The sequence below is a fragment of the Melospiza melodia genome, chromosome 1, assembly GCF_035770615.1.
Source record: "Melospiza melodia melodia isolate bMelMel2 chromosome 1, bMelMel2.pri, whole genome shotgun sequence".
Lineage (NCBI taxonomy): Eukaryota > Metazoa > Chordata > Aves > Passeriformes > Passerellidae > Melospiza > Melospiza melodia.
The window spans coordinates 134,094,573-134,107,180 of NC_086194.1; the positions used below are offsets into that span (position 1 = coordinate 134,094,573).

The 12,608-nt window shown below is 35.9% G+C and overlaps 1 protein-coding gene across 2 annotated transcripts in view; it reads right to left on the minus strand.

Annotated features, from left to right (window-relative positions):
• Positions 1-12,608, minus strand: part of ATP6V1H (ATPase H+ transporting V1 subunit H) — a 47,985-nt gene that overhangs the window by 18,194 nt on the left and 17,183 nt on the right. For both annotated transcript variants that reach the window (XM_063168728.1, XM_063168738.1), the window contains exons 6-11: positions 10,062-10,166; positions 8,954-8,998; positions 6,688-6,785; positions 5,048-5,240; positions 1,854-2,032; positions 919-1,044 (exon numbers count right to left, since the gene is read on the minus strand). In XM_063168728.1, coding sequence (XP_063024798.1) covers positions 919-1,044; positions 1,854-2,032; positions 5,048-5,240; positions 6,688-6,785; positions 8,954-8,998; positions 10,062-10,166 — 746 coding nt within the window. The remainder of the gene's footprint in view (positions 1-918; positions 1,045-1,853; positions 2,033-5,047; positions 5,241-6,687; positions 6,786-8,953; positions 8,999-10,061; positions 10,167-12,608) is intronic.

The following is a 12,608-nucleotide window of genomic DNA, read 5'->3' on the forward strand; positions in this document are numbered from 1 at the left end:
GTTAGGAACTATTGAAGATTAATGTCTTTGCAGCAGCAGAAGTGCAAGAAAGTCCCAGAATCAGGAGAAATAAATACAGCAAAACATTGTAATCACTACAGGAAATACTAAGCCTCAACATCAACTTCATGCCAGAGTTGTCAGCATCCAAAATTTTTAAGTCTATAATCCTACATATTTAACAATATGCACTCAGGGAAGAATTTATCAGAATTTTTCTAAGGTATCAGGCCAGCTGAAATGCACATAACGCTCAGGATCACCTTGCTCTTGCCATGTCTTCTAACATCTCACATGCCCCATTTGACCTCCTGATATCTGTTAGATCTGGCACTTATTAGCAAGCCCTGAACTGGAAGACCACCATGTGCTATCAGTTAATGAAAACAGCCAGGCATCATTTCAGGACATAGTTTCATATGCCAGACAGCCAGTCCTCGACTGCAAATAAATATGAGTTCAGGTTCACTTCATATAACAATCTATGTACTGCAAACACAGTCCCAACACAAAATAGACACATTGCAACGTAATGCACTGAGTCAAATTTCTCATGGAACAGTACCACAACTTTCAACTCCCAAATATCCAAGACAAAAGTTCATTACTCAGATCAACATCACACACAACACAAATCTAAGATTAAGATACAGTAAAAACATTTTTTTAATCAAATCAAACCTACATGCAAGTTAAACTAAAGATATTCCCTCTATCATAAATACACTTTCACCAGTAAAAGCAAATAAACAGTTCTGGTTTTCAACACAGCAAACTATATATTGTAAAATAAGCAGGATGTTATGACTTGCTTTCATTCTTGACTTTGTGTTAAAACGGAAAACCTTTATTAGAGTCTGGTTCATTTAAACACAAAAAATATTAAAGGATCACATTATTAAAGACTTGAAAACTTACTTGAGCAGTTCATAATTCTTCTCATTTAGTCTTACAGCATTCTCCCGCCAAAACTTCTCAGATTTGTGCACAGGACTCCACTCCAGTCTTCCTGATTTGAGCTCAGAGCTGTATTCATCAAAGGAGCTGCAACACAAAACCTAAATGAGATATTGGCCAAGCTTCTACAAACTCTTTGAACCATATGCCCAAGCCTGTCCCTAACAAAGCTGGAGCTCTAATTGCTATGACTTCTAATTTGGAAGTCAGTGCTCTGCAGAACATGAGAATTGCTCCCTGTCTCACCATTTGGTAAGCAAGAAAATGCATGAGGCAAGAAAAAAAATTAGTTTTCAAACACAACCTTCTATCCGCCCCAAAATACCATTCCCAAGAAATAAATTTGAAAAAAAAAATTTAAAACCCAGCCAGGCAAATGCAACATTTGGAATTTAATTCTCTGTTTTGCTGGGTTTTTATGTTTTAACTTCCCCAATAAAGGATTTCAGTCTACCTTCCATCCACTTAAACCTTTGACACTACCTACAATATGCACTTGTATCTACTACCTACAATGTGCACTTCAATTTAGGCACAAGACCAAGAACTAGGTAAACACTAGCAAAAACTTGAGTTAATCTGGACAGTAGAAATTATTCTAATCAGGCAGACTTCAGTTTTGACTGGAAATCCTTTAAGATCACTTTCAAGTTCTTTAACAATTTCTCAGTTACAAAGATCACATTTATAAGTGAAGACTTATTTTCTATTTATTTTCTATTCAACCTCTAAATACTGACATACAATAGGAAACTAACAACCAGCACATCTCTGTATGCTCTTACCAAACAGCATTTACATATCATAATTCTGTAGATATTTTAGCCTTAAAAAGAAAAAGGTTCTACCAACATTCACATAACTGCATTTTTTAAAGTGCACACTGCAAAGCATACCTAAGGTCCTGCACGCTCTCACCAAGCTTGTCCAGTAGAAATTTGATATCTTCACTGATGTCCTCATCATCATATTTCTGCTGATCCAAATTCTCTAGCTGCTTTAAAACCTTGCACTGAATCATGGCAAGAGCATATTCCTGGCGAGTTTCTCTCTCAGTAGACTTCTCTAACAAATTCTACAGAAGTAAAGATGTATTCATTTTGTTTAAGAACAGACTACTTTGAAACAAAGCAGTATTTTAAAGAAATACTCTTACTGGAACTTTTTTCATTACTAAATGACAAAATTGACCACTTCCTGAAAGAATCTCTTTCTTCAATAATAGAAAGTACAAATTCACCTGTTTTGAATATTTTCCACATGAAACTGAGGTGACTACAAATACTATTCAAAGAAAAAGGGCAGGCTTCTATCTCAAATACCAGAACTTCCACCATAAACAGCCACTTTTATCTTGGATTACCATTTTAGCTTTCTGTGCAGCAATAGCATAAGGCAGAGAGCCTTTAAAAAAATAACCTGAAGTCTTCTTTCCAAATCAAAGTTACCATCTGGATTAGATCAGCTCTTTTCAAGTTTGGGAATATTCCAACTAGACATTTTTATTTAAAGAGAAGCTTGTTGGTAAGATTGGAAGTATAAGAACAGAATGCAGTAGTCAAGTTCCAATATAATTTAGTCATTACATTTCTACTCATTTTTATCAGCTTTCAATTATATTTTTCAATTGGAGCTGGCCACCTGCACTTTTTGATAAAGCTAAAAACATGAATTTCATATAAAAGACAAAGTCCTTAATAAACAGAACAGGTGTTCATATAAATAGGATTTAACATCTGCCAGAAATAAGCAGTGAAACTATATAGAAGGAATTTGACTGCATCAATCTTGTGACAGAACTATTATACTTAAGGTTCTTTTATATCAGATATCCTATTAGTTACTGAAGCAAATCAATTTTAAAACTTGAAAACTAAATCTAAGTCATATTACTGCTTTTAATGGCCATATATAATTAGCTTTAATGTGCAAAAAAAAAAAAGGCACCCCAGTTTCTACTTCAGTAAGTGAAATAAAAGGTAATTCACAGAAAGTAATGCTAATTGGAGTTAAAACTGCTAATGAGAGCAAATGAAAAAATAATGAACCTTAAATAAGACAATTCAACAGGTTCAAGGAGCAGGTGGAAAAAGGTTCCAAAGAACTCCTAGTTAAGATAATTGCAAGCAGATGTGGAAACTATTCCAAATATTATTACCTATCTCATACCATAGTGAGATGCTCAAGCTTCTCACAGTGAATTTGAAAGGATATGTTAACAAAGTAAAAACACAAATATATTACTATATAGAATGGATTAGTAAACCATTCAGTAATAAAATCTAAAATCTTAAGGAATAAGACTGGGTCTAGGAAGGAAACAGATGTAAAAGGGGATAAAAGTATGAAAAATGAGGGGATAAAATAAAAGGCAGAGAAAACAGTACATTCAAAGAGAGAGGAGTGCCCAATACTTGTTGCTTTATATAAAAAAATGTTACATTTGCAGTTATATCCTTCAGGCACTTAACTTGATAAAAAAGTGAAATATGTCAACTAAGGAGAAGTAATAGAGAGGACATCCAAGCTGCCAAGACTCATGGAGCACTTTCCATAATGCATAGACAGATTAGGGAATCATCAAGCCTAGTCTTTTACTCAATTCCCCCCTCAGAAACTGTGGCATCTCATACAGGACAAGGACTACTTTTCCTCTGCTACCTATATTAATTTTGTTTCAGAACTCACAGCTCTGATGTCTAATTTCTAATCTATTATGTTCCTGGCTGCCAGTTAACAACTCATCTTCACGCCAACACAAATCCTTAATGTTGGAGAAAGGAAACAGCTAAGTTACACCCCCCCAAGCCTGTAACAGAAACAACTTATTCTTTCTTAGCCTTAATTTAAACAAAACTTTAGCTTCATTTTTGTCTCCTCTTGCAAAACACAGTAGATCTAAGAACTAGCAATTTTTTCTCCTATTTTTATGACCTCAGAATAGGAAGAAACTGGATATTAACTGCTGAGCTTCTCAGCTTCTTTTTCTCTTTTAAATTTTTTTCCAATTTGTCTTGCTATATGTCCCTACTTAATCCTAACATTAAGATCTTTAAGAACACTACAAGATCTAGAGATTAAGAAGAGTAAGAATATAGTAAGAATATATAGTAAGAATAGCTCCTACTGAAGATTTCATACCACTGTTCTCCTTCAACAAGACAAACAGCAAATTCTTATGCTCTGCTTTATCCAGAAATATTTCAGTGGCAGATGTTTCCAGATAGAGAGACAGAGTAAGCACCTTCACACAGCTTATCATTGCTAATCAGCAAATCAGTAATCAACAATTTCCCTCTCCCCATTCTAATGTGCTTGCAACACTTACTATTGGAACATCCAGGAAAACAAACAGCTTCCAAGACCTGCATTTCCTACTCAGGAATACCAAGTGCTGCTTGAAAACAGCATTACAAAGTTGTTACAGCTTTCCTGTATTACTCACAAGACACTGGCAAGCATGCACATAAAACTAGTAGCATCCATGAACCTAAAATGGTACTCTCATAGTAAAAACATCAAGCCTAGGAACTCAATTCTTCCTAATTATCTCATATAGGACCAGGAATTTTCAGGTAATGAAGACACAGTAATTCAACTAATCACTCTTACAGGGGTATTCTCATCTGCCTTTACAGAGCCACCAAGAAAAGGTTTTTGGACTAGTAAATAAAAATAAGTTCTCAGTTGGACAAACATATGCATTCAAAATAATACTTTGATAATTAAAACTTCATAAGGTAAAATTTATCAGCTATTAGTAACTCCAGGGCTTTACAGTAGTACCAGTAGGAAAAAACCTTGAATTAAGTAAGAGAAATCACTAGTGCCTGTGTTAACATTGGTTGTTTTAGTCAATCTTATTTAGAGAAGACCTTGAATAGCAGATACCTATTACTAGTAATAGCCTGTATATTACCTGTAGCAAACGCTCAAGGTAACAAAAAGTAAAAGAGAAAAAAAAAAAAAAACAAAAAAACCAGAGAGTTAAACTTTCAATCAGCTTACTGATATGGTCCAGCAGAAATAACTGTTCATCAGCAACATTTGAGACCTAGGACTCTGTGAGGGAAGCACAGCAGGTACTCACCCGAAATGCGGCAAGGATGATCCTGGTTACTTTCTCTTTGACAGATTCCTGAAGAATATCCGACAGCACAGGGACAATATTGTACCGACGAAGATATTCACACATTTGAGGGCTAAATGCCAACAGCCACACACAGAAAATCATCTGATACTGCAGCTGAAAACCGCATTTGTTGCTCAAGACACCCATGATGCTAAAAAATTGACATAGTACACATTTAATTTTTAAATAATGACTACATAGGTTGCATTGCTCCAATCTGACATGTTCAAAGAAATGGTAACACAAACTTATTGGAAAGAGCTGCTGAGGATGAGCATACAACACACACTTCACACACTTCACAGTAACCTGCATCACTATTTATCATTGTATAAGCAGCTTGTTCAGAAAGCCATCTTTTAAAGAGATGCTTTTTATACATTAGCCTTAAAGCCATAAAGCAGCTTTTTACATTTGAACTGATGTGGTACTGTATCCATCTTCTGGTTAACCAAGACAGTTTTTCTACCGGTATGTTTAAAGCATTATTTGTCATTCTGGAAGAAACAGAGAAATCTCAGCCATTCCTTCGCTTAAGAAGAAATAAATAGAACAAAATCTACACAAATTGAACCTCATTCCTTAATTGTACTTGTCCACAGGAGTGTCTGCAATGAGCTAAAGTATTCATTATTTAACAGCAAGTTCTCAGAAAATGGCTCATAGATACAAAATATACAAAGTACTGCTAGAAAAATAATAGCACCCCAAGATCTTCAAGAAGACATCATGAAGATGGTTTGCTCAGCTGAAGTTTTGAAAATTTAATAAGCAATTTACAGGTCAATTTTGAAATAGATAACTCAATTTAAAATTTTAAAAAATAATCTACATTCAAAATCATTCTTATCAAGTTTAAGACCAGTTCAAACATGGTGAAACACAGGTTTATTGTAATGCTTTAATACTTGATTTAAAAGCTTCCTTGGTTTCAGCAGTGTCACCTTGACACACAGGAACATCACCTGAAATTTTACTTCAGTAGGAATTTTGACTTTTCTCCATTTCAGTGTAAAGGGATATTTTTCATTAAAGTGGAAATTATGTACCAACCATCCCCAGTAGAGGCATAGATGGCAGAAAAATTATTTATAGGCAAGCATTTTTTAAATAAGATTAGTGCTGAAATCCTAGCCTAATGCAAAGCTATTTATTAGGAGAATTGGATAAAAGAGTGACCTACTTGAAGCCATATGTGGAAAAAAATTAGTCTTAGCTCTAGAAAATGTTTCTCCTTTCCCTAATATTTTCAGACAGAACAATTCCAAACTCAAAGACTCAGATGATTAGCAGAAACTCATTTTGTTAGTCCCTGTTCTACTAAAAAATAAACAGAAGATCTCCAGCTGAAGACAAATGGTTATATTCCTGTTCAGATACATACTTAAGCAGTTCTTCTTGAACAGGCAAGTTGCATCAATGCCTCAACAGTGCAAGTTTCATTTGTCTATTTGATTCTGTTAATGTTTGAAAAAAAATCTCTTTTGTAGGCAAGCAGAGCAGCTGTCTATTACAAGAGAGTTCTATTCCAATAAAGGTCACTGGGGAATGCACTACTAAACGCATGTATATCCATATAAATGGAAATAGGTGCTCACCAATTCACTCCATCTGCTTCTACCCATGCAAAGCGGTATTCATTGACCCTGAGCATCAGCTGCAGACATCCAGCAACACACTGTACATACTGGGAACTCTGGGTGAAAAGAACAACACTTCTTACCAGAAGAGTCAGGTAGTAAGAGCTGAAGTACAGTTTCCCTAATTATGCTTTACTGGCATAAAAGAAGAGAGTTCTGAATATTAAAGAAGTGTTATGCAAGCAATACCACTTTACATTATCAGAATATTTGAACATGCCTTCCTTCAGTATCTATGAATGAAAGCTGTCTTCTGTTTGAATAAAGTTACCAGAGCATGTTTTTCTTTCTTCTTACTCAATTGTCAGCATTACCTCCACTGATTCTAATCATACGTTAATCGCATATGCTGCTGATAAAATCTTGTTTGCTTTTTTCCTCCCTATAAGCCTTTTCCTTGAAATTCTTATAGTAGCTCACCCACATAATACAAACTCAAACCTTTCAAACATTTAATGAAGTAAAGAAGTTAGGCAATCCCATATGAAAAGAAAGGAGGCAATAAACAGAATTGAAAATAAAGAGTAACTCATTCTGTGTCTCTCATGAGAGATTTAAGTCCTTTATGTAAAAGCTAAGTCTGTGCATCTAGGCTCAAATCATCTAGAAGATCAATTTCCCTGTGAAAGTATTCATTTTCACGCTCCATGCAAATAAAACAGCTACAAACACACAGACCGATCTCCCACTCCAAATAATGCATTAATTTATCTGGATCACCAACCCATTCAACTTGGAGTTTTCTTTTTAAAGAGTCTGTCATAAAAGCATTGTCTTCCAACACCATTATAATTGAAATTTCATAATAAGATTCCAGTTCTCATTTCCTGTATAATGCTACAACTGCATCTCTAATTTACTCTGAAATTAGCCAGGACCTGCTTGAAAATCCTGCATAAGCTAGATCTGAATCCAAACACTAACGAAGTTAAGACAATACTTACCCACTTTAATTATCTAAAACATATTTGCACTCTGCTGCTCTGGGTCCCTGCCATGGCACGGTACATCCATGCAGTGCCACAGTGCAATGAATACTGATTTCTGAGCACATCAGAAGAGCTCATGGCTTCACAGTAAGTGCTGCTGTGTGCTGCAGAACTATATATTCTTTTATGGCTGTATGACAAAAGGCTGTCAGTCTAACGACACCTAACGCTATGGAACACAGATCTGCGCATGAAATACTGAAATACTTCAACTTATATGCTCAGGCCATTGTTTTATGCCCTACCCAAAGTCATGAACAACAGTCCAGCATATTTTCTACTTTAAACCCCAGGTGGGCCTAAAGTCGAAAAAAACCTCCTTTAAACCTCCTCCTGTAGAGGAGGTTTCTCCTCTACATGAAGCTAACACTTTAAAGCTATGACTACACTTTGAAGAACAACAAATCCCAAGTTAAATCTTCTGAGAAACTGTGACCACTTTCAGGTTGCAAAACAAACAAAAGACCAAACTGAACTGTACTCCACGTTCAAGAGCTATGATCAACTGCCTCATCATGCCACAACACCACAGAAAATCCAGTCAGGGTGATCATTTGCATTTGTTATACTGCCTCAGTTCATTTCCAAGTCCAGTAGCTTTTACAGCTACAGGAAATTCAGTATTTAAAAAAATGTTGATGCTAAAAGGACAATCTGCTTTCCTCTGAATTCAAGCTACTCAGATATGAAAAGCTTACAGCTTTGAAAGCACTCCTGCAATTTCATGCCACAGTGGTTTATGGGCAGTATCAGCTTTAATATCTGATGTGCCCTTTTCTGAGTTCTGCACAGCACAACAGCCAAAAGCTTCTCAGTTTCAGGTTTCTTCAACAAGTCCAACAGCTCAGTGGTAAACAGACAGTACTGAATCACAGAATCATTTGGGCTGGAAAAGACCTCTAAGATTACCAAGTCAGGGACTTAAAAATGTTTGAATATTAAATTAATTTTATATAATTTTTTCAAGTTTTAACAAAGAGAATCCTAGACACATCAACAGCTTTAACAAGACAAACTAACTTGTAAAATATACACTTCCACTGCCAATATTCTATGTGAAATGAAGTGCTTAAAAATACTTTTGTTTCTTGGCGCCATCACCTGGCACTCTGCTGCACAGTTCTGATTCCAAGTACTTCTTATCACTGGCACCAGAAGAGATCTGCATGTTAATCCAAGGAGTGAACATCACCTGCCCAAAACAGCAGATTGACAGATTTCAAAGATATACTCACATCACTTGTGGAGACTGCTCCTGAATCCCCTGTACCACGTAGTTTCTAGGAAAAAAAAAAAAAGTTTAAAATCAGAATTGTTCTTCACCCTTAAGGAACAGCTGTTACCAAGTTTCCTTCAGTTCTCCAATCTTTCTAGTCATAAATTAAAAAAAAAAAAAATAGAATATCTATTCAATATTTTTCCTGCTTAATATATTACCCTAATATATTGTACTGATTTCCCACACACACTTCATGTTTGGGAGAACAAGCTTGGAACTGATCTGGTACATCAACATTTTTAATGATTTAAGTGTGGATTTATTCAAGACATTTATTTATCTTAGAATTTGAAAACTGTACTCTTGCACCTTTCTGAAGGAAACTCCAACTTAAAGATTCTCATTCCAGAGGGGAAAAAAAATTCTTCTTTAATAAGCCCGGTTTAGAAAACTATGAAAAATATACCATTAATAAACCCACTGAATGTTTCTCGGCTCTCCAGAATCCACTTCTACTACAGCACTAAGAGGAATGAATGACAAATTACTGTTTTGAAGGACAAATGTCCAGAAATTAATGCAAAGGAGAATGATTCATCTTTGAAGGACAAGCCAGAAGTTCATGGTTCAAACAGAGCCAATACTATAAAAACACTGTCCAAGTAACTTGGAATTTATGCAGTTAGAAGACACAGGACTAAAAGTAAAGGCTTTGTACTACAGTAAACTGGAAAAAGGTTTTGATATTCAATTTCTGCTGCCATGTTACTTTTCTTCCCAGCAAAAAACTCTGATAACCAAAATAGTAGAGGCAAGACAACTAACTCTCATCTCATATTTTCTCAGTGTCCAGAAGAAAAAAGATAGTGGTAACCAACAGAAAAGGCAAAAATATTTATTATTAATTTACATTTCAAGGACTGGAGTAAAACACTTAAAATACTAAGCTAAAAAGTAAGTGCTTGAATAAAGAATATTTAGCTTTAAAATGACAAAGTAAAATATCATTAAAAAAAAAAAAAAACAAAACCAAAAATATACCTCTTGTTTGCACATTTATACATTCATATTCTTTAGAAAGTTTCCAGAGTTACTATGAAGTTTAAACAAAAGCAGCTTTTTACCTGTGAACTAAGCTGAGTTTTAATCCAGTTGAAATAGTAATTCAAGTCACTGCCTTCCATAAGCTCCCTCCCCCAAGCAGCCAGTTTGGCAATAATTCTTGCTGCCTGAAAAAGAATGCAATAAACCGATTTTTCAAACACAGCAATTTCAGAATTCAGTGAGAAGTTCTCTAAACTTTGGAAACCAGTTTTAGATAAAAGTTAGTCCCTTACAGAAATCTACCTGTTTTCTATGTAGGGGACAGTTTGTGCCTGTTATCAGTTACCTGTAGCTGTTGAAGTTCACAAGGCACCAGTGAAGAACTCAGAAGGAGATGGAGGGAAGTTGTCGATGGGCTACTGCTGTAGGACACTACTAGAGTCAGAAATCAATCAAAAGCAAGACACTTGATGGCCTAACACATGCAGGCTTGATTTAAGCAATGTGGCATATGCCAGGTACAAATGGTAGCATGGTATTGAAGTGTTTTTGTACTTAAACTGAAGGAAGTCATCTTCAAGAAGGGAGAAGTTTCAAGCCCAGAAAAAGAAGAGCGGAAAAGTAAAATGGAGAGTACAATTCAAGAATGAAGTTGGGGAGTAAAAATGTGGTCAGGTTAAGAATTTTCATTATGCCTATGGCTTTAAGAATACTTAAAAAAGAGTATATTTCTACATCGGACTTTCCAAATCATATTTGAACTCAATCTACACAGCAGCCTGCAGTTAATTTGCAAAAGCATTTGAGCCAGCTAACATATAAAGAGACAGTGCAACCAAGAAATTACTGAAGCAGGGCTTCATTTGCATGTACACAGTTCCATGATGCAGTGAGGACACTATTCCAGCCACCTGTCACCTTACTGCATTCACATGTGCAGCAGCACCACCACCACTGATTGTAGAGGGATTACAAGTATGAGTCTGGAACAATAATTGCTACATTAAAATGTGTCAGATTCCCTTCTTAATGCAAGTAAGTCACCCTAAAAAATCCCTCCAGCTTTAAAACACAAGATATTAGCTCTCTAGTCAACAATTCTTCTGAGTTAAAACTGCTATCTGGCTCCTGAATGAGACCATTTATGCTTAGCAGAATTTGAGCCTACACAGAGGATGAGTATTTTTATCTGTCTCATCAGATGTAATGATGCAGCATCAAAAAATCTTCCAGAGTGCATAGTAAGGAGAAAAATAAACCAAACAAAAATCACACAATCCTAAAATTTGTGTTTAAAAACATTCATGTGCTTTAAAAAAACATGCACTGTACTAAAAGGTAAAATAGGCAGGAAACTTAAACAGTGTCCACTTTAAGTGGATTCTCTTCACATAAGATTCTCTGTGTCTTGTCAAGTTATTTGTATATTTTTGCAGTACCTAAAGAAAACAATATCTGAATAACACAAATCTGAGTAGAGAAATGCTGACCATCAAAATTTCTACACCATATGTTTAAAAAACACCATTCCAGGGAGACTAAATAGTTTGCACTGCAAGGGTCTAAAAATTATGCTTTACCTGCCTATTTGGGCAGTCAGCATTGTCTGAATGCTCAAACTGCAGTTTTGCAGGATGGGTCTTCAGTAGCACTACCACCAAAAAACTCACAAAACAAACTGCATTGGCCAATAAAGAACCCCAGCCACCTCCTCCCTCAGCTACATCAAGAAAACTGATTCACATCCATGCAGTCAACCTGATTAAATAAATAAATCAAGCCTGACATTTTTCTTGAGAACAAGCCAGCTCACTGTTCAAGTCGCTGTACAGCCCCAAACACAGTTGCACTGGCCACACACCAGGGCAAACAGCATGGCTTGCTCAGTGTCCTGGAATCCTTGCACCAGTTCTGCCCCCACAGCCTAAATGGAGACCAGGTGGTGGGTTTCTAGTTTGAGTCTCTGATTTGACTCTACCATATCATTCCAGCACAAACATATGCAGTGTAGAAAAATTCATAGCTGTGCAGTTTTCTCTTCCTCAAGCCATAATATAAGTTTCACTGTTGGAAACTATGGTGTCCACTAGGAATTTAGAGTAACACAAATGTAGTTTTGGCCCACAAGAAAAAAAATATGCTGAGATGAAATATCCAGTTCTCACCACTGACAACAGAAGAATATTAAGATTCCAGAAAAGCTACTCCATATACAGGAGCAGCAAACAGTAGTAGTAGTCAAAGCACAGCAGAAACAATACACTGCACATGGCTGTGGGTTTGGTTGGGATGGACCTAATTCTCTTCATAGCAGTCCATATGATGCTGTGGTCTAGACTGGTGTCCAAAACAGTGCTGGGAATGTGTCAGTGTTTTAGCTGCTGCTGAGCAGCACTGGAACAACATCAAGTACTTCTGTTTCTCACTCTACACTTCCAGTGAGTCAGCTGATAAACTGAGCATATGACAAAATAAGGTTCATCGAGGTAAAGATATTTCCTTAGCACAAGATGAGAATTTAAATTCTAATATTTTACAGCATTGAATGGCAGTTGTGATAAAAGATTTTCAGGTATGTTTTACTGTACTTATTGTTCTGAAGTCCCTGCTTTTCTGAATTTTTAAAA